This window comes from Rhinichthys klamathensis, unplaced genomic scaffold (assembly GCF_029890125.1).
Source record: "Rhinichthys klamathensis goyatoka isolate OS25496 unplaced genomic scaffold, OSU_Roscu_1.1 h1tg000003l_1, whole genome shotgun sequence".
In the NCBI taxonomy this organism is placed as follows: Eukaryota; Metazoa; Chordata; class Actinopteri; order Cypriniformes; family Leuciscidae; genus Rhinichthys; species Rhinichthys klamathensis.
This window is the reverse complement of record NW_026606556.1, coordinates 2,580,367-2,608,104: the sequence shown is the minus strand read 5'-3', so window position 1 is coordinate 2,608,104 and position 27,738 is coordinate 2,580,367. Positions and strand designations below refer to the sequence as shown.

Sequence of the window (27,738 nt, the reverse complement as noted above, 5' to 3'; positions counted from 1 at the left end):
TATATATACACTGTAGGCCTATATATAAACATTTGAGCAAATTGGAAGAAAGTAAGTGCAGAGAAGATAATGATCCACTTATTTACACGTGACTGTATGAGGCTGGACCTCACAAAACTTGTCAAACATGTCCCAAAAGTACCCAAAAGACAGAAATACGAAACATTACATTATTTTCATGACAATTAACTACTCCCCTCTCCGCCATTTGTCATTGCCACAATGTAATAACAAAAAAGTAAATAAATACATCATTGTGATGACTGTACTTGTAGATTGCCTTTATTTTATGCTGGTTTAAGTACAAAAATAGACTAAATTAGTTGTACTTATTTTTTTTACTGTAATACAGATAAAGGAGTACTGTATTACAGTAATAATAATAATAATAAAATAAAAATCCTCAAAAGTAAAATAACCAGACACGTTACATTAATAAGAATTTAGGGGGTAAACAATCAAACATATTAAAATGGTTCTAAAATAGGTTTCCTTTCTTTATGCAAAATATAATACCCTTCTATTGTTACCTATTATTATTTTTGGGGTGAAATGTGACCTGAGCATATTTTAGTACTATAATTGAAATGTGGTTACCCTAGCCACTTTTTGAACATATAGTAAGAATGTAGCTCCTAAATGTCAAGATATGAAATTGCTGAGCTAAAAGTAAATATATTACTTTTACCAGATGTTTTATCTGGAAAATATGTTACCATGACAAAAATCACCTTTTGCAAGTAGGGGTGTAAAAAGGCTTTGCAATTCACAGTGCTAGTCTGCGACACATTTTATATTATTGATATATAGTCAGTATTTTCTCTGTGTAGTTTTATTCTTTGTCAGTGTATATTTTGCACTCAAAACTCAGAGGAAATTTCTAATTTCATGATTGAATCGTCAAGCCAAATATTTACATCGCTTACTTACAAGCATACATCAAAATCATTAGACAACAGTCTAAAGACCAACAGTGTTACAGTAATGAGTTACAAATGGTAATTTGTAAAAATGCACTTGTGCTAGAAGAAAAACAGAACGTGTACTTTTAGAAAAAGTTTAATATTTATCTCAAATAATACTTTTCAAAATATTTGTCAATTAACAATTAGCAGTACAGTTCTCTAGGGTTCATGATTTTGCTCACGTCAAAGAACACATACGAGCTGAATATTTCATAAAAGCTCGTACATATTGACATTTGTTGGAAAACTTGAAACCATAGATATATACTAATGGGTAGATAAACAATTAATTTACATTTTTATACAGTAAAAACATTTATTTGAACAATTGTACCTACATTAATCAAAAAAGTACAGCATATTTAATAATTTTACAAATTCTGCATAAAAAATATATTTCTGTACAAAAACATCTTTTGCACCTACTTCAAGTCAGCAGCACATGATCGAATGACAATGGCGAGTAGCACAATTGTTGGTTTGAATGCAGTTTTACAGCCTGACAGTCGTGAGGAAACGAAACGCAACTGAACAAAGAAACATTATTGCAGCAAGCCTGAGAAAAGGCAAGACGTGGATCATCTGCAGTGCGACAAAACCGACACGGCCCTTTACCGCCATTGGGCCTGGCGAATCCAACGCACACAGAAATGGTTCGATCTGAGAGCATGACGCAACAGAAAACATACAAGCGCATTCAGAAACAAAACATGATTTTGATTGAAAAAACAATCAACGTGAAAATGATATCCGATTTCCGACAGCAAGCCTACAACAATGCCATTGTGCACATTTCAAGCTCGAAGCCATCTATGTGAAGCGCGCAAGTGCATATGGTAACACAGCGTTGAGAAAATATCAGGCATCACGTAGTTCACATGGAAAAATGGGAGCACTTACAGTTTTAGCACATGCACTGGTATCAGCGTGGTCATGACATTTAAATCACAGTGAATATGCACCCCAGCAGCCGCACGCTCTTCATCAAGGTTAATGTACTAATGATATGGGTCATTGGAAACCGGTGTGGCCGGGTCATGCTTCTGAATCTAATAAGGCAGTGTTTCTTCGAGAGTAAGTTCCAACTTAACCCCGCTGATTTTGTGTCTCTAATGGCTACGGGAGATGCACACTGGTTCAGAAAAAGGAGGAATGAGAAAAAAAGAAAAAAAAACACAACAGCATCAACTTGTGGGCTCAGGTAAATATTGTGTAGGTGTCCACACAGAGCTGATAAAAAATAAAATAAAAACTTAAAATCTGCACCATCAACATACAGTCATGTTCTACACGAGAGGTATATCTGATACACAATGAAAGCAAATAGGTGAGTAAAGCTATTGTGATTTCAAACTCAAAGATGAATTGTAATTTGTCAGCATTTGTGTTTATGCTAGTCCAAGTGATCAGACACGCCACGAAGAAATGTGCTGTATGATGAATGCATCAAAAAGCAATCAAAAATGATGATCGTAAGTTTCAATTGTGTCCTTATCACCTTGTAAACATAAACAGAACTTCATTTCAAAAATAAATTCAGTCTCTCTTGATAGCCGTAGCATGACATCATGCTCTCTATGGATATGGGTTTATGTTTATATACATATAGTCAATAAAACCCTGTATATTATTTTTTTGTTTTCATCCAATACACTGATTTTATATCCATTTCATACTAGTGCAAAATTTGTGCAATAAAGTTTATTTCTTTTCTCAACGCAGAGGTTGAGTTTCTTCCTCCATCCGGAGGTGAGCGTCTCTCCTTCGAGTTTCTTGTAGCGTTTTGTCACCTTCTTGGTGGAGATCTATTAAGTGTGCTAAGCCACAGTAGTCCAGTTGCTTTTTCGTTTTGTGGTTTGTCTTCACTGAAGAAAATACATTGTGTCAACAACTTTGTGGCGTTCAAAGACACTTCAGTATCTTTCCCAGGAAGTCTCTTTTAGGGGGGGTGATACATAAAAAAAAGAAGATAAAAGCAAAAAAAAAAAAAAAACCTTCATCCTTTAAGTGCCACGTACGGTACAGATCCCAGAAAGAATGTTGACCTCAGTTCTGGCCGAACATGCGTCAAGTGAGCTTCGTTCTTTGAAAAGTTTTTTTTTTTTTTTTTTGAAGTTTTTGTTGTTTTTTTAATCTTTTTTTTTTTCTGTAAAAAAAAAAAAAAATAGTTGTCGGTTTTATTTCGTCCATTGTAAGCTTGTGATAGAGTGAGTCGCATCTATAGCAAAGTGCAGTCAGTGGTAAAGGAGTATTGTCATCTGGCACCCACCGCTCTGCTGCTACCCAGAGCTCATCATGAAGGCTATACTACTGTGCACACTGTATTGAGGGTCGTATCAAACCTCACAGCCTTTGCCTCTGTTGGCTTCATGTTTGTATCATACATAGGATTCTCAAATGAAGCTTGTCCATTAGTGTTCTCGTGACCTGCATATCCGTTGTACTGAACTTTTGGTCTTGTTCTGGAAATGTGGAAAACAAAGATGGCAAACAGTTCGGATGAGTAGGAACTTCTTTCAAAGCCAAAACACAAGTGTATTCATTTGTTTACATTTATAACAACACATTGTAAGTTTTAATTATGGAAGAACAACATTAGAAATGTTAGATAAAACCTCAAACAAAAGAACATGATGTCCTCATCCAACAATGGGAAGTGACAAAAGTGTTAGCCGGGTTAAATTCTACCTAGCACAAGATAAATTGTGTCTTACCATCAATTGAATATTGTTTATTTGAAAACACATTCAATTAAATAAGTAATTCATCCCCAACCCTTAAATTATTCCCACCCCATACATTTGTCTATGAAATGCTAAAGACGTTATGTAGAATTTCTGAGCTGCTCTTATCCACAGCACTATGAAAGCATCATTAAAAAAAAATCCATATGGCTTGTTATCAATATTTGAAGTCTCCAGATGTCCAGATATCTTTACTGCATGGACCACTGTATCTCATAATGCATAGACCTTATTCAGAGTAGCGCCATGACAGGAATGAAAGCGAGGCTGTGAGGGATAGACTTATCGTATTTTTAATGGCGTCTGCTGTAAAAACTGTATAAAGCTCCTAGATCACTTTTAATTTTCCACAGCTCATATCTTGTTTTTTTTTTTGGACTACTGAAATTTCTTGGAAAGATATTACTGCAGTGTTTCGTCAGAAGCACAATCCAAAAACAGATTAAATGACTGTACAACCCACTGAAGAGATGTATGTCTCTCCCTCACAGCCTCGCTTTCATTCCCGTTAAAAAAATCAAACATGGCGCTGCTGTGAATAAGGTCTCTTCAAGTTGATTTGACCCTCTACTTCTAGGATGATTCATGAACCGGAAGTAATATTAGACAGAATGTTTTCATGCAATATTGGTTTAAAAAAGCAACATCATTTATTCCCAAGAGGATAAGTGGATGCCTCTTGCTTGAATTAAACATGCAATGTGATGAGGACTTGTGTGATAATGTGGCATACTACTGCTTGAAACATTTATGTTGGAATAATTCCGTTGGCTGTGTTTGGAAGGGAATACTAGTTGAAATGTTGAAAATTGCCTACTTTTCTCCCCCTAAGTTCTACACACACTTCATGCTATGGTAAAAATGTCAGCATAATGCTGCATTGTAAAACCTTGTTGTGTTTGTCACATGACCTTATATTTAAAGAATATTTAAAGTTATTTTGCATTTTATCTTGGCTGATGTGATTAAATAATGAGCCAAGAAAAATATTAGCTTTAATTACTTCCGAATCATTCAGCATACTGGAATTGGAGGTGCATCATGGTGTACAGTTCATTGAGTATGCTTTATTGCATACTGCACATTATGGCAATTTTTGCAAATGTAGTTGATAATCTGGAATTATATGTTTGTGCATAGCAGTATTCTATTCAGAACATGGCGGTTTTAAAATTCCTCAATGCAATTCAAGTTGAAGCATTGTTTCCGCGTGCCAACACTAATTAAAACCATTACAAAAAAAAAAAAAAAACATTTTGGAAAGGTCACTGACTACTTGATGATCTTAATTTTGAAAACTGTAACTGATTCCCAGGCTTCCCTCGGATGGCAGTGGATGATTTATGATCCCGCTCAAATTGTATGGTCTAAATCTAAATAAATGACCTACATCCCGTACCCAATTCATATGTCCACTGACTAGGAGTGTCTGGCGCATCACCGTATCAGACGTAATTCTCATGATATTCCGTTGGGAAATGTACACAAACAGAAATAAACGGGGTGACTTTTAGTTGGTAAAATTAGGGTTGACAGAAATGAAAATCTAATATGGAACTAAAACAAAATATGCAAGTTACTTAATTTCCCATAATTCCTGCACTCTGCCCTGCCTCCGACGAGATGAGCAAATAAAATGCAGACAATGAAGGTGTGACCGTAAAGGGCTCGTCGCCTGTGGCATTAGCTTCCGGTGACTTACCTGGAAGCGGCCAGGTCTTTGGGTCTCTCATTGTCATCTGTGCCTTGTGATAGAGTCCTGCCAATTTTTTTTTATTATTTTAATATCGGGGAACTGTCATGCTTTCATGGCAACTGTTTGCGTAGGAAAACTCCCATGCTTCTTTTTTTTTTTGTAACATTGAATATATTTGATTTCAATGACATTTTTTATTTGCAGACATTTGAAATGCTAACTGTCTGTATCAGTCACAATTACTGGTTTGGCAAAGGAGTTTACCATCACTACAGTGACAAAATGCCGATTCACATCCATTATGGACAAATAACATCAACACATGGAAAAGACAGTCAAGTCAGTAGCTCTTACCTGTGTTTGTAGAGGTAAAAGGCAAACCCTGATAAAATAAGCGCAAAGAAGGGTACTAGAATGGCAGCTGCCACAGAGCTGCTGTTTGTGCCGTAATAAGGATTAGACGGATCCATATCTGTGGTAATAAGACCTGAGGGAAAATCCAAGCAAACATTAATAATTAATAAAATGTTAATTCATAAAAATTCATAAAATAATATATTAATATTATTAGGGATTTGAAAAGGGAGAATTTATAAAATTAAATAAATCTACCTTGTCGTGTTAATTGAAATTTCCCAAAATCCTTGCTGTGAATGTGCCCTTGGTAAACAAACATTTTTTTCTCAGATTCAGCTGTAACCTATGCAAAACAAATTGACAAATCACATACACAGTTATACAATACCACTACTTTGTCAACTTATTACCACTGTTATGCTACTCACGTATCCATCCATTGCCCAGTTATCGTTTTTGAATTTGCTAAAATATTGTTCTGTTGGGCCTCTTATCTGGTAAACTTTTAATAATAGATGATTTTCTTCTGTCTTGTAAGTTCCTGCAAAACAACATAAGAAAAAAAGATTACATAAGGAAATAATTATCTGGAATACCAATGATATCCATCATCTGGAATTTATTTTATAAACCTGCATTTGTAATGTTTTTCTCTTTATTTTTAGTCTAGGACTAAGTAGGGCAAAGGAAAACATCTTTGTTAAATGCGGAAAGCATCCATAGCTATCAAATCTGCTCAATACATCTGAGAAATTGGGTGTAATCTCAGCACTGAAGAAATAAGATGCAATGCTAATTCAATTATTCACTCTCCATCTCCCAATCTCCCATTATAGTAAGAAAATCATTCTCTTTCAGCACCTTTCATATGTAAGAGCAGACTCTTATTGATGTCATATTGTTGCTGTAGTAGCTGACCACACATCAGTTCACCCACTGATGACCCACAAACAACTCTTTCACGTTGGGGCTATCAACACTATAACAAGTTCTTCATTTCACTATACACATGAGCATGTGGAGCAAAATGGAAATGTAAATAACCTAAAGCAGTCCTGTCCACTGACAGCCGTGTGGGTGTATTTACTGCTTTAATATTGCAAAATATTTACCGACTGGCACATTTCTTCTGTTGTATGGTATATTGCACCATACCACCTAGCCATAGTGTCTTCTTTGAATATGATGCCAAAACCTGACAGAAAATTTCAACTTACCAGAGAGTTTAATGTGCACCCCGCTTTGCTCCAGAAGAGTTACGTTGACCCGGCTGGTGGTGGCATTGAATGCATTGACTGTTACTGTGGCAGACTGTCTCTTTCCCAGGTACTCATAGAATCCAGCCCATCCAGAGTTCAAAGAGAACACATCTGCTGGAACTAAACAAAACACATAAAGAAATCATTTCTACCTATATGTCTGTGTAATTTCACAAAATGCATTACACACATATATACTTTAGCTACAGGTACAGGGGCCCCAAAGAGTAGTTGGACATTTAAGGCAAACATGAAATTGTATGAAAGCAACTGCATTAGTCAACAAAATATCAAAGTAAGTCGTATTTATTTAAAGAAACACAAGCACACTTTCAATTTTTTTAGGTTTCAACTTATAAAACAGTAGTTGTATGTTGTTCAAAATTAATACACAAGCATTCAGACACTATTTTTGGGTGTCAAAACATGGTTCCGTATCAGTCAGTCACATTCGACGTAACGACAGAAAGACTGACGAATTGGGATCTCGCCTGAGAGCCCAAACACCTTTGAGTGTAAACAAAACAAGCCAATGGACACTGGCGAGTGAAATTTGAATCACAAAGCAGGCCCCGCAAAGCCCCTGCACTCGCTCATTTCAGCTTTCGCTTCGGAACGGAGCGTTTCTCCAATTCTACTCTGCAATCATCGTTCAATTGTGTACAACAAACCAGGAAGAAGCTCTTCAGAGAGTTTTTGTGTGACGGCACGTCAGCGGTGGTCGCTACTAGAAGAAAACTTATCTGCTCCTCAGGGGAGTTCACCACCTGGCGAACCCTGGATGGAGTTCCTTCAGCACCCTCGGCATCAGACGCTAGGCCTAGCAATCGTGTGTATGCCCAGAAGGTCAGCCCCTGTGCTAGACTAGGTGCCCATGTGTTGTGATTCCCCTACATGTGATCCCACGTGTGTATTCTACCATGATACGGGTTTCCATATGTGTAAACCCCAAATGTTACCTCCCTACGGGCAGGATGTGGTCTCCGTAGCATCCCTTTCTGTTTAGAATAGGCTTTTCCAATGTTATCCAAATACTCTCAGTGTATGAGGCAAGAAGGAACAGCACTGATTTGACTCTCTCTGCATTAAAGCCCTGTCCTTTCTCTGCCCTAGCAGGTGCGAGGGGATCCGGCAGCTTAAACAGAGCGCTGGAAGAGTCAGCAATTGTGGCGTTTTATTAGGGATCAGTTGTCAGTTGTTCTGACGTAACGTCTAGGTTACTAATGGAACCCCTGTTCCCTGAAGGAGGGAACGAAGACGTTACGTCCCATCGCCACAATTGCTGTTCCACCGTTGAACGGCCAGGACACACCATCTCGGCTCCTCAGTGCAAAATTTAAACGAACGAGTGCAGCTTGCTTCCATTCATACCCGCTTAGTGGGCCGTGGCTCGCAATGCAAATCTCACTCGACAATGTCCTGTGGCTTGTTTTGTTTGTCTCTCAGGCGAGATCCCCATTTGTCAGTCGTTCTTATGTAACATCTCCATTCCCTCCCAGGGAACGAGGTTACATTAGTAACCTAGACATTTAGTTAATGTAATGAACTTCATACTGGGTATGGAATTCATTTAGTTGACTTCATCTACTAAAATAACCAGTTGCTTAAACATAATTGTAAAAATAAAAAGAAGAAAATAAAAGGATAATTTAAGGGCAAGGGGAAGTTTTCATACCACGAATCTTGTTTTTCTGCAGGTCTGGATCCTCATTTGATTTGCTGTTGATTTTTGGTCCAACTAGGAAATAGAGCAGATAATTGATCAGTTGACATTTGAGGATGCAACCTGCACAATGTTTATTGCTGTAGTTACTCAGAAAATGAGTCACTGCTACATTAGTTTGTCACGCATTAATAACTTCTATACATTCATAAACACTGACACTCCTATTCTGTGCAAAAATGTACATTTTACAGTTTAAACAAGTAATAGATTTAGTCTTAAATGATTTCAAGATTAAAAACTAAGAACATTTATCAATCCATGTATTATCCATCCATCATCCATGTAAGTATTAAAGGAATAGTTCACCAAAAAATACAGTCACCACGATTTTAGTAAGACCACCATCAGAACTAAGACATGTTGCTGGAACAACATATTTTGTTGATCCTGGAACAACATTCCTGTCCAAAGGTTTAGTCCAAACCCTATCCCTACCCATAAACCTAACCCTACCCATAACCTATCCTTAAAATCAGAGTGAAAAGATAACATGTAGAATAATCTAACCCTGGTTTTAAGCCTAAACTTGACATAAACTGTAAACTTGTCCCTCAAATATGATTGATTGATTGATTGATTGATTGATTGATTGATTGATTGATTGATTGATTGACTGATTGGAATGTTGCACTCTGTGAAATCATGTTCATCAAAACAGGCAAATATTCTGAATGCTGTTATTTTTTGAGGGTGAGTAAACAATGTCAGAATTTTAATATTTGGGTGAAGTAGCCCTTTAAGGTTATGGGTAAACAAGTAAACAACTGCTTCTGGCTTCACATTCCTGTCTGTATAAATGAAAATTAGTCGCTACTGCTAAGTGTCCTGCTCAAGGGCAGGATGGACACAGTTCATAATTCAGCCCTTTTCAGGGTTATCCGCCCAGTTGTTTCCGTACCTTTGCAGACTGGAGGTTTGCCTGACCACCTCCCATCTGCTTTGCAGGTCCTGTGCTCCGATCCTCCAGATAAGTAGAAGCCACCTTGGCACGTATACATGAGTGTGTAACCTAGAGTAGGCAAGTCTATAGCCTTCACGTCTACATGAGATGGCGTCTCAGGCTGCCTACAGGCATGTGCTGAAAAGTTAAAGAGAAAGGAAATTAGATGATGATCTTCCCTGGGTTATCATGGAAAACCATGTACTCTGGTGATGCAGAAGAAATGTGCCTGATGTTCAGACGTCAGACTTTAATGGCATCTATAAATATATGTATTTTAATTATTTAATACAGTAAAAACTCAATATACAGGATATAAGAAACTACACAATTTATTTTATTTTCACATATATTAAGAGGCTGTGGAATTGTTTGAATTGCTTGTCTGTACTATGTTTTAGTTTTTTTCTGTTTGTTTAGTATTCTTTTACATTATGAAATGTTTCTGTAATAAGCTACCAACAATAAATGTCACCTCTCCTTGAGGTCCAATTTATTATCTTGATCAAACTCACCGGCCAATAACTTTCTAGTAACTTACTAATAATACTGAAGATCTTGATCAGCTTGCTCAGTACAGATCCAAGACAAGCAATTCAAACAATCCCACAATATTAGTACATCTAACAAAGGCCTTGCGAACAACACCAAAAGCACACCTCTGTGCAGCAGCAGTTGTACAGTAGCTAGTGTAAATGTTGCTAAGCTAATGTTATTTCTGTAATTTAGAATTATAATATTGAAGCAATCCTTGCTGTCAGTAAAACATTCAAATGTTGCATGCTATAAGAAAAATGTTCCAAGAGTAGTGCATACTGATTCATTCATGTTAATAACTTCTGGATAATGATTTCATGTAATTGAGTACTTAACCCTATTCATGAGAGTGGCATATTTAATCTAAATGTGTGTAAATGAAAAGCATTCTGTTTACTTCATCACTTTTACCGCACCAATAAAATGCATATGTGGTCCAGAGGACATTTACACAATCTCCACCATTTATTTTTTAATTCTTGATATGTCCATGGCAAGGTTTACACACCAGGCTCCTGATGATCTGTCCGGCACAAATGTATTTCTTGTTAAATGTATGTCTCAAATTAAAAATGACGGATTGGAGATAATTATTTCTGTTTACTGTACATGCCTTCTGTAAGTAATTTTTTCAATGGCTTTCAAAAAATGGTAAGCCCTCAAGGGACAAACAATTTTTTTAGGTCTAGAATCAATTCAAAGCAGCTTTACAGAAAATCATGATGTTAATGTTTATAATATAATGTTTATGCCTTCATGATTAGACCAGGGGATAATATATTTTAGATTTTGTGACAATATAAACAGTCAAGCAGTTGAAATCACGTAACCCTATGTGAGTCTACTGTATGTACTGTATATGGAAAAATTTGGATGTGCTTATATATTCAGCTTTATGTAAGGGTCATGTAATGCATATTTTTTAGTCATGGACAATGTGTTTAAACAAGTTTAAGTTGTTAAATAACATTTAAAAGTGTTTAAATGCATCGTTTTGACCATTTTTATGTCAGGCAGTACTACCAAATAGTTGTATGTATATATACTGTAGTTGTACCACCTGACATTAAAAGTGTATCAACCTACAGATAGTTGAAATTAGCAGATTTTACCAGTATTTGAGAGAGTATCCAGTATTCTACAAACCTTTTCTCTCTGCCACAAGGATCAGTTGGGGTCATCTGGATGATACATAATCACGTTTAATAATATCTTGTCATTTATTAATAAAAGGGCCATGTTTGCAGTTGTGCCACCCTAACATTTGAGAATAAACAAATTTCTGGACAAACGTTTTTCAATTCTCTCAACAGCTTTAAATCTACTGATATTTATGAAATATGTTGTTATGAAAGGTTTCAAACCTAAAATGATGCCACAGTATTTCATTTTTATTTTATTTTATCACTAAGACACCATTTTAAAAAGTTTTCTCAGTATGTTCATTTGTTTGGACAGTTGCAACACCTGACATTTCGGGGGTTTAAGATAAAAAAAAAACAACTAAAATAATATGTATTATTTAAATGTAATAAAATTTATTACAACTAAATAGGTTTTATATAATAAAGTTGTCACACCCCTAAGACTCTTTTTTTTTTTGTTGCACCATTTCTCCTTGCCTTGTTTGTCGTCATAGTAATTCATTTAATTTTGTCATTGTGTTCAGGTGTGTGTGTGTGTGTGTGTGTCATTATCTCCCCTATTTAAGTCCAGTTCAGTTTGTGTGTGGTTTTCAGGTCTTGTCTATGTGTTGTTGTGTTGGATGTACCTTGTTGGAATTACCCTGTAGGAAATTAAAATCATCTTCGTGTTATTTGTGTTTAGTCTCTCCATCACAACCCATGACAAAAGTGATATATGTCATGAATTTATCAAATTACATTAAGGAAATAATGGACACAAAAATATACACGTCATTGAGCCATAAAGAACTGAGCTATAGTGTAGTTATGATTGCTTCTGTTCTTCTCCTCATTTGTAAGTTGTTTTGGATAAAATCATCTGCTAAATGATGCAAATTTAAATGTAAATACATGGAGCTGTACGATAATACAGTTTACATTTTGTGACGATACATATCACACATCTGAGATTTGCTTTATAGTGTATACTGTATATTGCTTTATGTGACTGTTCTGTACATATGCAGGTAAAGTTGGATGTATATATCCAAATTATAATATATGGCTGGGAAATAATATACAGTAGTTTACATTTTTATATTTGTTATATAGAGTTGTTATACATATTTGCTATATAGTACATACAGCTTAATCTGAGCGTACTGCATGTATATAATATTATAATATTTGTATAACTCAAGCCAATGTTTCTGTTTGGCTTTGAAATGTATATCTGAGCAGAGAGCTTACATTACATTCATCAGTTACAGAGTTTCAGATAAACAATTGATATCAGACGCTTCTGGTAATGGCTTTAGCTTTAAAAATCCTGATCAGAACATCTTTCAAAAATAAGAGAATCGCAATGAAAGCAATATCGGAAAGATTTACGGTGGAACTGTTGAGATAAAGCTGCACCCCTGAGAGAAATGTTCTGGGACATGCCTTGAGTGCTGCCATCTTCCATAATATATGAACCATGTCCTCACACCTCACTTTTCGTCAACTCAATTCTCCCTGCTTCTCAGCTTCTGACAGTTTGACTTCTTTACACAGCCAAGATGCCCTAAAGATATGGTAGGGCACCGCTATCAAAGGGGTCCACAAATCTCAAATTTATGTACAAGTAGTTTAAAGATAGCTAACTTTTAATTATTATGCACACATCTGTTCCTTTTCCAACAATCATTTCAATACAAAAGCATCACAACGTGGAATTCACCAATAGAGGATGATGACTGGGACAGCGGTGAGGATCAAGTGCATGACACTTCTCAGAGAACTTCTATCAAAAACTAGATTTGCAAGAGCAAACTTCTCTTTGCTAAGCTGTCAGAGTCCTTGACATCAGCACACTCAGTTGCCCTAAATCTGAGGTAATCTGTACTTCTTCAAACAATGCCCTCCTGCAGTAATTTCCCGTGTAAAGATCTTGCTCTCTCTCTCCTAACCTACCTTTGTTTTCCCGATAGTACATCATCAATCACACACTGATGAAACCTTGTTTCGAATATAACTATGGCTGTGTTCCAAAACCTAGGGAGCTGCTTTGCTGTCAGACGCCAACACGGGAAGCTTCTGTTTGAGGCTGTATTCTAAGTGAAATGAAACCTCACAAGTGAGTGATCTGAAGCAGCCTACAATAGAAGAAAATAGTGCTTTTCATATAGCAGGTCTGACTCTCAACTGAGTTTGCCGTTAGCATGTTGCTAAATGAGCACTTTGATACTCTAATTTTGCTTTTACACTATACAATTTTAGCTCGACGTTATAATAATTTTTGACTCAACAGTAACTGGAGAACCGAATTCAGGAGACACATTAATAAAACATACTATGAACAGGCAAGCAGATGAACTCGGAATCTATTGAAATGAACGCAACAAAGTCTCCCGTTTTCCCATACAAAATAAATAATTTTTTATATACTAAAAAAAGCACGTCTTAAACCATATGCTAATTTTCCGCTGCTCTTGGTAAATTGCGTTGGTCATTATGGAAATGACCCTGCGTCTGTGTTCTTTAATTTGCGCATCGTCAGTACATCAAGCACAGAACTTCCCACTCCCATCGGCGTTTTTTTGGAATTGCGCTAGTGCGCTAATTTACTCTGTTTAGTAAATCTGGCCTTTAATCTTTTAATATCACTAGCTATGTTTTCCTCGCCAACGAGCGATGGAAAAGTCAAATTTAGGGGAAAAATCCCTTAATTCGCAAAAAAAGTTTTTACGTTTGCTTGAGGTGTGTGGCGAGCAGGACGAGGTCGAGGGACGTGAGAGGATGGCGCCAGGCCGGTGGCGTGATTAATGATGAACGACACCTGTGAGACGCACCGGTTTTATTTTATTTTATTTTTATTCACATAATGCTTACCTTTTATACCACTGTTGAATCAGATCGAATGCATTAATATTATGAACAGCAGCTACGCTAATTATTTCCCATCTGCTTTTCTGCTGTTATGTCGGGACGTTAGTCCCGAGGTAAATAGCGTTCGTCAGCTCCAGTTTGTATCCAGCCTCTCACGGAGACTTCAGATGCCCCAACGCCTGCGATGAGACGACTCGACGCCTGTGAAGAGACGACTCAACGCCGGCGATATGTTATGCCCTAAATGAATACATGATGATTAACTAACTGTATTTTTCTATGTACATTTCTGAAATGCACTTTCTGTAAAGCTGCTTTGAAACAATATGTATTGTGAAAAGCGCTATACAAATAAATTTGAATTGAATTGAATTGACTTTATTATATGTGACAGCAGTCGTCCGTGAGGGGCTGCTGTATTTTACTTTCGTTTTGTATTTGTTTTATTTTATATTATTAAATGTGTTGACTGTTCGCCAGTTCCCACCTCCTTCTACCCACAACAACGAACTTAGTTACACTGGTGACGAAACCCGGGAAGAAGGAGGAACGCGCTGTCAAAGAGTCCTCGCCGCTGTGGGGAATCCGCGGTGCCATCGAGCATGGTAGTCCGTCACCATGGACAACAGGCACAATGTTTATAATAATATTTTAATATAATAATAATATTTTTTTTCTATTTAGTGTCCATTTCATTCATTTAACATATTTAATATTGGGGGCATCCAAGTCATTTGACATATTTGAACTTTTTTTTTTTTTAAGTAATGCAATAGTTACTTTCCCAGGTAATTAATTACTTTTATAATGATGTAACTGAGTTACTATTTGTGAGAAGTAACTAGTAACTATAACTAATTACTTTTTTTAAGTTCCATGCCCAACACTGGTTGTTAAAGATTGTTAGTCCATGCTCGATATGATAGTTTTACCTTACAAATTCTACGTTCTGCCTTTATGTTATCTATGTTATTAAAATGTATCTAATTGCTACTTCGTTTGCGTTTGTTACTCATCTTGTTTTAAGGATGATCTTTTCGCCACACTGCTCGACCACAGGCACAATGGAGTGACTGAATGTTATGTTAATGTGTAGCCTACTGTATGTGCGTGCAACGAATCGAGAGCGGCGCCTGTAATGTCATCACACGTGATTAGAAGCACATACACATCAAAATAACATTCAGCTAGTTACTACTTGACATGTGGCTGAGCAGTGTAGTGAAAGGATAATCATATATTATGTCTTGTATTAATATACAAAAAGGAAAAACGGTTCTCAGACGGGAACCGACTCTCTAATCGTTCACTTAAAGGAGCCGGCTCATAAAGCAGACTCGTTCGCGAACAACACATCACTACTCCTTCTGGAAACGCACCTAATTTGCATTAGATTTTTTTTTATTTAGAATTTTGCAAAGATTCGCTTCACGTTTGGATGGAAACCCAGCTACTGTCTTAGTACATCAGGGAATGTTATGCGTTTTAGAATGTATTTAGTGACTGAAATACTGCGGCAGGGGGATGAATCGCAAGTGCTGATAAATTGCCATTTGTTCACCTATCTTTTTCTTCTTTAGAGAGGTTCTCTAAATATCCTTGGCTTGAAACATGGAAAATTGACATTGACAGGTCTGTGCTGCTGTTCAATGGATGTTTTGTCCTCCAGGTCTCAATGCCAGTCACTTTTTGATATTGAATGCGTTATATTTAGAGTTCTTGTTTTGCCATCTTGTATTGATTTTTTTTTTTTTTCACTGACCTTGTCACACTGATCCTGGTGGTATTGCCTTCTCTGCAAAGGATACATGTGATGCTAATTTAGAATTTGGCCAAAAGAAGATTTTTCCACGCTCAGGGCGACAATGATGCTGCCAACATTGACAGCTCACTACATTTTGAAACACATTGCATCTGTACATGGCAATACTTACCAACACACTCTGGTTGCATCCCACTCCATGTTAAATTTTCTAAACACGTTCTCGTTGTTGAGCCGAGGATGTGATAGTTTTTCCGACATCTGAAGAAGATTTTACTTCCGACCTGTAAGAAGAGAGTTATTGAGACTGAAACCCTGAAACCAAAGAAGCATAACCTGTAATTTACTCAACTGAAGGATAGGAAATGGTCGAATGTCATTTGTCCTCACCTCAAATCCCTGAGCCTGGACTGGAATTCCATATGCTGGAGTTCCGGGATCCTTACATGCACTGTTGGTTGGATCTACAAATAGATGTTCACACCTTTTATAAGAATTGATTCAAATTGATGGTTAAACTTTACAATAAGGTCCCATTATTTAACATTCATTAATGCGTTAACAATGAGCAATACATTTGTTAAAGTATATATCTTAGTTTAAGGGCCACTGTTTTTAACTAAAATTTTTTAACTTTTTATGCGTTTTGGCTGTTCATTTAGAAGACAACAGCGTTTTGGGGGCCTAAAAATGCAAACTTTTAAAAACTGGTTTTGAAGTGCAAGTTTAAAAAAAAAAAAAAAAGTATTGTGTAAACTACAAAAACACAAATTCAGTGATGTAATGCGCATGCATAGTATTTCTTTACAACGTGACATCGCCAACTACTGGCCTGGCATCCATAATATAGTGTTTTTGGTCATTTTCGCAGATTTGTGTAAACGGGGATCGTTTTGACAGCGTTGTCATCTGAACGCAAAAAAAAAACGCAAAGGAAAATCTTTTCTGTTTTTTAGTATAGTAGTTTTTTTAAATGTTCAGTACATTTAGTTCATTAGTTACATTGTCATGTAAATGTACCCTGAGTCTTTGTTAACGTTATTTAATAATAATACAACTGTTCATTGTTAGTTCATGTTAGCTCAGGTTCATTACATAATATCAACAGATACAACTTTTGAATTTAATAATGTATTAATAAATGTTGAAATGAACATGAACCAAGATTAATAAATGTATGTAAAGTATTTTTTATTGTTAATTCATGTTTATTAATTTGGTTAACTAATGTTGACAAATTGAACTTTATTGTAAAGTGTTACCAAATGTATTTTTATAAAAAAAATACTGTATGTATTATGTGGCAAAGGGAATTCCATTGTGTTTTTTTTTTCCAAGGTACATAGTGGCTCACCAATGCAAGAAGGCTGCATTCCACTCCAAGAGCCGTCCGCTTCACAAACTCTTCTGGAGGAGCCCACCAGTAGGAGCGGAGGTCTGCAGTAGAATGACACCTCTGATTTGTAGGTGAACTGCTGGCCCTCGATGTAGCCCTCTGCAGGGGTGCCTGGATCTCCACACAACACAGCTATAAAGGACACAAGACAAAAAGTAAGTCTGCTAGGTCTCACAGTGTCAACATCTCACTTAGTGGTGAAAGGTGTTGATGTTTTTGAATTAGACAAAGACAGCAGTCAAATCACATTTCAGCTGTCAAACTGTTATAATAGTGCTGTTTGCTTGCATACTTCACTTATTTTTGAGGTTTGTTTTTAAAGCATTTAGAAGCTAGCATTATATTTGAGACCACCAGGATTAACAGATGGCAAACAAAAAGTGCTACTAGTAAATTACAGCTAATATAGATACAACGCTATATTGTGGAAGCAAAAAAAAAAAAGAAAAAGAAAAAAAGATATATGACTTTGTATTAATCCATTTACTGATGGGTTTAAAAACCATTACGCCAATGGAGAGTTCACATAAACCATATATGCAAGTATGTGTGTGTGTGTACAGGTTGATCCCATACAGTAAAACCTGAGATCACCTATATTGTGGGGACCAGCCAGAGGTCTCAACGAGGGAAATGGATTTATAAACATACTAAATGATGTTTATAAGAAAATGTAAAAAGATTCCTGTAAGGGTTAGGTTTAGGGATAGGGATAGGGTTAGGGGTTAGACAATATTGTTAAGTCAGTATAAAAACAAAAGCCTCTGGAAAGTCCCCACGAAGATACCAAAAATAACCTTTTTTGGGAAGCCCACATTTGTCGATGTAAACAAGGAATATTATTTAAAAGTTTTCTGTTTTTTGTACTGTTTATTTCAATTTCAAAACACTTTATTTGTCCCCAAGGGGCAATTAATGAAGCCACATAGAGTAATGTAAACATTATACATAACAAATCCTACATTAAATAAATAACACAATGTGCACGGAATACCTAATATATATATATATATATATATATATATATATATATATTAAATAATAATTAAAATCAAGGCATGATAAACAAGGGGGCTAGAGATGGTTGAGAATTTAAAAGCTGCACCGATTTGGGAACAAAGGTTGCCTTCCTCCTTTGTGTCCTACAACATGGACCACGAAGCCGTCGCCGTGAAGGAAGCCACTCAAAAGCAGAGAACATTACATGTGAAGTGTCTGGCAAAATCCTTCCAGCCAACCTCAGCATTTGCTGTTCACTTATAATAGAAAGAGCCCTAATAGGGAGTCCAATAATTTCTGAGCAGACTTTAACCGAGCGCTCCAGACTATTTCTATTTTGGAGGCTTATAGAATGAAACCAGCAGACAATGGAGAATGTAATGACACTTTCAATATAGGAGTAGTAGAACATAGTGAGCAAGTTCTTACTAACTCCAAATGAATTGAGCTTCCTTAAAAGGTACTGCCGCTGCTGGCATTTCCTCAGTATCTCCTCTGTATTAGAAGTAAATTTTAACTGATTGTCAAAAATTGTCCCAAGGAACTTGTACTCTTTGACAATCTCTAGGCTTTCCGTAAATAAGAGTAGGTAATGCCATAACCTGCCTCTGCTTATTAGAAAAGGTTGATACTATCTCTTTAGTCTTATTCAAGTTAAGCTCCAAACAGGAGATGTCACACCACTCAACAAACTCCTGAAGGGCTGGGCCATGATGCTGTGAAAGGCCTGAAAGCAGAGACAGTAAAACGGTATCATCGGCAAACTTAATCAGATGACAATTAGGTTGAGTGGATCTACAATCGTCAGTATACAAAAGGAAGAGCAGAGGTGAAAGGACACATCCCTGGTTTATTGATGTTGCACTGAGCCGCAAACAGGTCTGGTTTAAACTAAGAAAAAATATCATGCACTGTGTTTTAAAAAATAAAATAAAATACACAGCATGAAAACAGCTCCTAGTCTCTGTTTTTATTTCAGCTCTATCCGATGTGCTGTATTGTCAGTGCAGTCATGGCTGAAGGGTTTGCAAACGCTTTGCTACCACTACAACGCTCTTCAGCTGTGACTGTATTCACAATACAGCACAGCCTCTCATACCTTATGGCTTAATTTACATGAAATCAAACATTCTAAATAATACATTATTTAAATGGAAACATATATGACAGCTTGACAACCTGACATTTAAAAACAAAAAAAACCTGCAGTATAGTTCTCAGAGCACACTTTCATTTTAAATACATCTTTAAACCTTATAATTAACACTTTTCTAAATATATATTGTTGTGATTTTATTTTGTTCATTGTGTTCCACTGGACTTTTATGTTATGTTTTGCGCCATGGTTTGTAGTCCTTTGTTTTTTTTTCCTTCTTGTGATTAGTTCTTTGATTGTTCCCAGGTGTGTCTTGTTTGAAGATTACCCCCTTGTGTATATTTCAACCCCAGTGTTTCTTGTATTCCTTGTTGAGTCTTGTCCTACACAAATATTATGTTCTCCGTTCTCTGTCTTGGATTTTTTATATTTATTCTATTATTAAACTATTATAAAACTATGGATCCAGCTCTCTTTTGTTTTTGAGTTCACCATTCATACCAACCCAACAGCTGTTACGAAATTTAGTTTGGAGGATAAAATTCACAAAAAATGTTTCTAATTGAAGATAGTTCTGAACAAGGAGTTTAAAACCAGCATACAAAACCACTGCTGGAGAACACAAGCATATGTGTCTTTTGCCTCCAAACTTTTAGTTACTGTGACATTCCTCATGACATCTTTCCTGTGAGACTTGCTGAGACAACTAGCCCCGTTCTCCTCTATATAATAGTGCTTCTTGGCGTGAGTACTTGCGATATGGTTCTTTTTTTTCTGGCACTTTTAACGAGGATTTTTTGTTGTAACAGCTGACATTGTGTCAAAGGCTTACAATAAAAGCCAGAAGGATTGAACAGCAGATTCTGTGCATGCACCTCGTACCTTTCACACTGGAAACCGGAAAGCCAGGCTACTTGAGGGATCCATTTGTGATGTGTTGACACTTGTATTGAAAATGTCAAAACAGGTTTTATGATGTGCTGTAGCTGCGTTTCACACAATTTCATGAACTGTGAAGGTAAAATGATACCATAAAGAATCGCATGCGCAGGGTGATTTGTGGACGTGTACATAAGATTGTAAGTGTAAATCAGGGGCGGTTCTATGATTTCAATATTAGGGAGGGGGGGAGGGGGTCAGCCCCCAATGAGGGTATGATTTAAAAAAATTATAAAATATTGTTTGTATACAAGGGAACAATACAGTAGGTTCTACACTACCTATCAAGTCAAATCATTTTAAATAACCAGCTAATATTCATGAAATGTATAGTTCACACCAACAAATATATATATATATATATATATATATATATATATATATATATATATTTGTCATCATTTACTCACCCTCAAGTTGTCAGTAACCAAACAGTTGATGGGGCCCATTGATTTCCATAGTCATTTTATTAAGTCAATAGGGCCAATCAACTGTTTGGTAACTGAGATTCTTCAAAATATCTTCTTTTGTGTTCAGTAGAAGACATACAGGTTTGGAACAACTTGAGGGTGAGTAAATGATGACAATTTTCATTTTTGGGTGAACTATCCCTATACGAATATAGAAAAACCTGATATTTCTAGAATTGTCTAGATTGACAATATGTTTAATCTTAATTAAAAACCACAAATGTCTTTACTCTAATGCTAATAAAATCATTAGAGCAGGGGTATTCAACGTTTTTCAGGGCAAGGACCCCTTAGGTGATAGAGACATGGAGCAGGGACCCCCGATACAAAATGTGTCAAACAAAGCTACATATTAAGCATATAGCCTTTGATATTAACAGAAATCAACCATATTATGATTAACAATAAGTGTTATGTTAAGACAGTAGATCAGAACTATGCACATTATTGTTGTTGCACATGCATCACTGTCTCTATATTACGTGCTGCCTGAATCATAATCATACAGTGTTCGTTCGTTGGCCAGAGAACTGGCCCCTGACTGACCCTGGTTTCTCCCAAAAAAATGTTTTCTCCATTCTGTCACCTGATGGAGTTTGGGTTCCTTGCCACTGTCGCCTCTGGCTTGTTAGGTTTGGGACACATATTATTTTTAATATTATTGATCTGCCTGCTTTGACAACATTGTGTGAGAACTGAACTGGACAATGACATCACTGCTTTCTCCAGAGCTGCTATGTCGATAAATGAACTAAGGGTACGTTTACACGACAACGATGTACTAAAAACGTACTCTGTACACATGACAACGTTCTCAAAATGATCCCCGTTCACACGGATCCGCGAAAAACCAAAAACACTGTATTTGTCATGGTCGGTGGCTGTAATGAAGCGCATGACGAAAGATACACTCAAAATAAATCTTTAGAATCAAAATAATAACCAGGAGAATAAGGAACCACGACACTGTGACACACACTGACACCAAACAACAACATCGCTGGACAGGGAACAGACAGAAACTGAGGGCTTATGGTGCTTATGTTTCAATATTGACCCGCGTTCTGTTTTCTATCATGCGCCGTGCACGTTTGCGATGACGTAATATGCACGCAAACGCACCAGGGTTCAATAGAATCAAGTTGAGTGTGAAACCAGACAGACGATGCGGACCGCAGCGAACGAGCCCAGTGTAAAAGCCCCCTTAGATTAACAAAGAAACTCAAACATGAACAGCACAGGAAAAACAAACTCAAAACGTGACAGTATTATGAATGCCAGACAATTAGCTGGCAGTCACTTTGTAAAAAGACTAAACATGTAATACGCATGAGCATGCTGTCATCAAAGTGTGCGTTCTCAGGCCACCAAAACAGCGTTGTTGTGTAAATGAACGGCCAGAAAGCATAAAACGGTTGAAAAAGATGTCGTGTAAACGGCCACTAAATTAATAACTAATGATTTTTACAACGGAAATGAATCAAAGCTGAACTGACTTAAACTGGACAATGACTTTCTTCTAGAGCATTAATTTCCTGTTATCATATTAAACAATCTGTTTTGTAAAAAATGTATACGAATATTTTTAATCTATTAGTCAGCATTTACATTACGTATCTATTTTAACATGCCATATTTTTTGTCCCGTGCCACACTATGTCAATTGCAATTTCGAGAGTGAATCCTGCTTTTATATGCAGATGTCACTTCTAAAACTTTGCAGTGTGTAATTGTCCATCGGTCCTCTTAGCAGCATGAAAAACAAAACATTTCAACGAATTATATCTATAGCCTCGAAAGCGTGAAAGAGCGTTCACTTTACAATCACTAAAAAGCTGTCACTCATCTCAGTTCGCGATCTCACAATGTTCCAGTAAAATCAATAAAGTTGTCTACACTGCAAAATTAATCTCTTACTTACATTGTGTCTTTGTTTGTTAATGACATGTTTAGCAAGAGCGAGTAGAATCGGATACATTTCTCACCGCTGCAAAAACACGCTGTAAGAATATGTTTCGTCAATAATATCATACTATTACAGTATCAACTGAGAGCTCTCTTGCTTTCGTTTCAGGTTGCTTATATTTAAATTTGACTTTGCGATGTATTTTACTCATGTTTTAATTTTTTTAACCGAAAATGATTTGTGATCAAACATTAATTGGCAGACCCCCTGCAGTACCACACGTTCAAAGTGTACATTAAAAGTACCATTCCGGCAGTGAGAACGATGCTGAACTAAATTAAGATAAATGGACAGTTCTGGACAGTTTATTGAACCAATCAGAAAAGAGTAAATCAAGAGTCAGAAGGGTGTATATGATGTGATGGCAGAAATTTGTCAAGATGGTAGAGATTTTGCTATTTAATTTATTCTGCAGAAGATTCATTTGCATGGGTATCAGTTGTTATCGGGATTTGTTTTTATTTTACAAGTGAGAGCGACAAAGAAACGTATACTTTGCACATTGTAAATACATCCTTTCACAAATGGCAAAAAGAACTGCAGAACTGTTAAGTATATTAACACAAAACGGACTGTACTTATATCCGTCACAGCCTCATTTTTGTTTGTAATTAAATATGCTGTCTACTGAAGCAAAACATATTGTTTACATCCTCTTTTCATGGATGTGCTAATAGGGTTTAATTCTGTTTTCTGTTAATGGAACAGAGCAGTACTTACGCAGACATTGAGGGATTTCACCACGCCATGTGCCGTTCCCTTCACATGTGGCTATTCCAGGAGAGGACAACTGGTATCCTTCAAAGCAGCTGTAGGTAACACTGGAAGCCCACTGCAGGTCTGAGCCCTCCACTCGCCCATAGCGGATAGCTGGAGGCTGGCCACACATGATGACTGAAAAACAACACCGCAACCAAGTTGGACAGAATTGAATATTTAAGAATTGGATCAATTTGATTTCATGAGATGGAATAAGAATTCGCCACAGCACAATGGAATTACAGAAATTTAGTGTTTGACTTGATTTAGTATTTTATTTAATATTTTTAGGGGATTTTATGGTATTAAATTATATGTATGCAGTAGTTATAATCGATTTATTACCTGTTAACTACTTTTTGAACATAGACCTAAACATTTAAATTTCCAACTTAAACTGTCATAAATCTTGAATGCTTTAGAGCACAGACTTAAGTTTGGCCTCTTTTTGAAGAAGACACTTAGCAGATTATTGCTAAAGTGAAAATAAAAAAAAGTGAAAATAAGTTATAGAAAGTTATAGAAGTTTAAGTTTATTGTTATGAAAAGTGCACAAAAATACTATTGCACAGATAATGCACAAAAATACTATTTAAAAAAAAAGAAATACATATTTTCCAAAACACGTTTTACTCGAAAACTGCAAGAAAATCAAAGCAATAAATCTAAACAAGTTGTGTTCCAAATTTAAAGGTTGATATCTTGAAAAATTGCTTTCAGTAAAATTTGTATTGGGCGCAGTACCAACCGTTTCCTCTAGTTGAAATTTGTTTCCCATTAATTTCCTATGCGCTAATTTTTGACTGCAAGGAGTACAAGTGTGACTTTTTTTCAGAGCCCTTTTTGTGTTCACATAGCAAGTGACAAAACCTTTCCCAATTTTCTTACCATTCTGATATCCAACATCTAAATATCTTGGTCAAAAATGACCGAAGAGCACCAGAACATAGTCACACTACAGAGGATTTTCATTAGACCAAGTTTTGTGATGAACATGATTAAATTGACAGTTTTAACTAGTTGTTTCACAATGTACTTGGTGATATGTACAATAGATCTTAACTGATAGCACAAATTTTTCAATACTACAAAAACAACAAAAAATTAATTTCAAAATAATTTAAAAAGATTTAAATTTTGCTATAAAGCATCGCTTAACTTTAAAACTGACATCAAAATTTTGCACAAATTAGAGAATTATGGAAATGCACTCTCCCACCATGGTCCTTAAAATTAAAATGCATTTAATAGATATAATTAAATGTATAGTGTAGACATGTATAGAATGTATAGACATGAATGTCCTTAATGTAGGTGTGATGAATTGAAGTTCCATGTAATCTCTATATTAATGAGGTCATAAAGCTGCATGCATAATCATTATAAAATAATTAGAAGTTTTTTTTATATGGCATATCATGTTGCAATATGTGTCTCAAAATATTTTGTCAATTATCCATAAAAAAAAATACAAACCTCTATAAGGTGACACTTCAAACACTGATCATCACTATAAACTAATATTTCTGCAAATACTACATGAAGCTTTAAAACCTACACTTACATCAGTGTATTTTAATTTCATTTCACTGTCCTACATTTAAATTGAAATTCCACATTCTGTTTGCTACCTCAGTTCAAATGAAGGGATGGAGCTGGAAGGCATTCTGAACAGCCGACAGCCCTGATTTCATCACCATCATTATTATTGACTGAAGATGTGTCCAAACTCAACACCTCCTTCTTTTTGTTGTTCAGACTATGGAAAGTGAGATCTAAAAGCACAATATGCTAACAAGGGGCTTTAAGAGTTATTTATTTTCTTTCCTTGATCATTACGTTCCGTTTGCTAATGGGAGGAAGTGTATTGCTAACAGGAGGAAATAATGATTAAATGAGACACTAAAATCTCTCTGAATAGCAAGCATGCATCACATTTCTTCCTGTTTCTGAAAACAAATATCTGATATTTTCCAGAAATGGTCGTGAGGAGGCTGAGCTGTCGTCATTGCACCACTCACTAATTTCATTCTGACATCTGATAACATAGATCCTACACATTTCATGGCAACATCTCCTTGGAGTTCGTAAGTGAATAATCTCACTTGCCAGGCAAGTCAAAAAACAAAGATCAAAAACATCTGAAAGGCTTTTGATGTTGAGACGCTAAGAACTCCACAATATTAGTATATCTTTAAAAAGATCTCCTGATGCTGTTTGTGGAGTGACTGGAAATGCTGCCCTCTCTGCCTGCAAAGAAAGAATTGTTGAAAAAAAAAAAGAGTTGAGTTTACCTCTGCAGCTCGGTTTGGTCTGATTCCAAGAGCCATCTTTGCTGCAGCGTAGAGTAGATGAACCAGGTTGCTCCATCACGTACCCAGGGTTACAGTGGTAGTGAACGGTTTTGTTAAATATGAACTCTTTTCCAATGTAAATTCCATTGGCAATTGGACCAGGATCCCCACAGCTGATAACTACAAAGGGAGAGAATCAGCTAGACTCAAACATTATACAACATTCTTTAATAATTTATAGGGCTTGCACTTGAAAATAAAATTGAATAATAAAAAATAAAAAAGAAGTGATTTCTTGGCAATTAAATCATTTAGAACTGGGCATAACTACAAAAATGTACAGTGCATTCAGAATGTATTTTGGCACCTTCCTTTTTTTTTCACATTTTGTTATGTTGTAACCTTATGCTAAAATGCTTTAAATTGTTTGTTTTCTTCACATCTACACTCCATACCACTTCATATGCATTGTCAACTTTTATTATTATCTATTTATTTTAGAATAATGCTGACATATCACCCCCTCAAGGCAACACATTTGAAAAAAAAGCGGTCAGAGTACTTTTTGAATGCACTGGATATTCAATGGGTTTTTTTTGGGGGGGGGGGGGGGGGGGGGTTCATTTGTTTCGCACATTATCTTAATGTTTCACTGTCTTGTAATTCCAAATCTACATGTCTACATGTGAAAATGCTTACAATTTGCATGTTTCTAATGTATTTAATTGTATTTTTTTATTTTAAATGTTGTATTTTTCATTAAAACTATATTATCATAATAACAATTCATTCTGACATGAAATGTCACATATTTGATTAGTGACCAAGAAATAGCACAGAATCATGAGTTAAGTCATGCGTTCATTAAAAAGTTATCAGGCTTTTGGACCTCACTGTATATTTTCCTGCAACAAGCTATTACACAAAACATATATCATACAGCTAAAAGTGCTAAACTTTATGGAAAGATTACTCCTGTTGTCCTCCTGTTAAGATGTGAAACTTTAGTTGCTAAGTTCAATCTTTGTTAATAGTGGTGGATCAAGTGACATTTGGCAGAACTATCAGTGCAGCTCCTAAAGCACACAGGGTACAGTACACTGCATAAGCGATACTTGATTACAAAATCAGGGTGAAACATTTTGCTGAGATCAAAGAGAGTAAAGGTTGCTGAAGACTAAAATTTCATCTTTGAATATAATTTCATTAATTAATATTATGTATCTGTATTATTATTCTTTATTTAGTATTCATAATAAGTTGTATTATCTTATGAAGTTTAAAATGCATGAGTAGACTATAGATTGCATGGACACATGTGTTTAAGGAACATATTTTAGACACAAGGAGGGTAGCTGGGAGGATTATGTATTCTGCTTAGAGGTATGTAATGTTCACTTAGCAGAGAGTTCCAATGATGAATATACTTCAAATGTGTACAGTTGGTATGCTCTTTGCAAGAAAATGAATGTTTCAACTGATGCAAATGTACCATTTGTATACCACTAATGTATACACTGAGAAATAGTTTCTTAATGTGGAAAGTGGATTGTACCATGTGCATATACATTTCATTTTAAGCATAAGCAATATGTTTTGTTACCTTACAAGGAAGCTGTAAGACTCTCTGTGATGTATAAAAACTCAATCTTACTGTACTACAGCAGAGAAACATGGAGGCATGACTGGGTGAGAGGAAGGAGAAACACGAAACGCATAGACCTGGCATGAATATAACATCTTCTCAGAGTTTCTCTCCTGACATATAAGAATAAAAATCTTTCTTGGCAAGATAACTGGTGTCTGGTCCCGTGAATTAAATAATAACGGGGAAAAGG

General features: G+C 36.0%; 1 protein-coding gene across 2 annotated transcripts in view; it reads right to left on the bottom strand.

The window, feature by feature from the left end:
• Positions 1-1,043: 1,043 nt before the first annotated feature.
• The window catches only part of csmd1a (CUB and Sushi multiple domains 1a), a 663,682-nt gene continuing 636,987 nt past the window's right edge, over positions 1,044-27,738 (bottom strand). Inside the window, exons 59-71 of one of the 2 annotated variants that reach the window (XM_056249348.1) lie at positions 25,901-26,080; positions 23,568-23,741; positions 17,336-17,509; positions 16,372-16,445; positions 16,154-16,265; positions 9,646-9,825; positions 8,697-8,759; positions 6,980-7,141; positions 6,191-6,303; positions 6,018-6,105; positions 5,760-5,892; positions 5,412-5,468; positions 1,044-3,427 (exon numbers count right to left, since the gene is read on the bottom strand). In XM_056249348.1, the coding sequence (XP_056105323.1) occupies positions 3,268-3,427; positions 5,412-5,468; positions 5,760-5,892; positions 6,018-6,105; positions 6,191-6,303; positions 6,980-7,141; positions 8,697-8,759; positions 9,646-9,825; positions 16,154-16,265; positions 16,372-16,445; positions 17,336-17,509; positions 23,568-23,741; positions 25,901-26,080 (1,670 nt within the window). In that variant the 3' untranslated portion in view covers positions 1,044-3,267. The remainder of the gene's footprint in view (positions 3,428-5,411; positions 5,469-5,759; positions 5,893-6,017; positions 6,106-6,190; positions 6,304-6,979; positions 7,142-8,696; positions 8,760-9,645; positions 9,826-16,153; positions 16,266-16,371; positions 16,446-17,335; positions 17,510-23,567; positions 23,742-25,900; positions 26,081-27,738) is intronic. The other variant, XM_056249359.1, reaches the window with a different exon arrangement.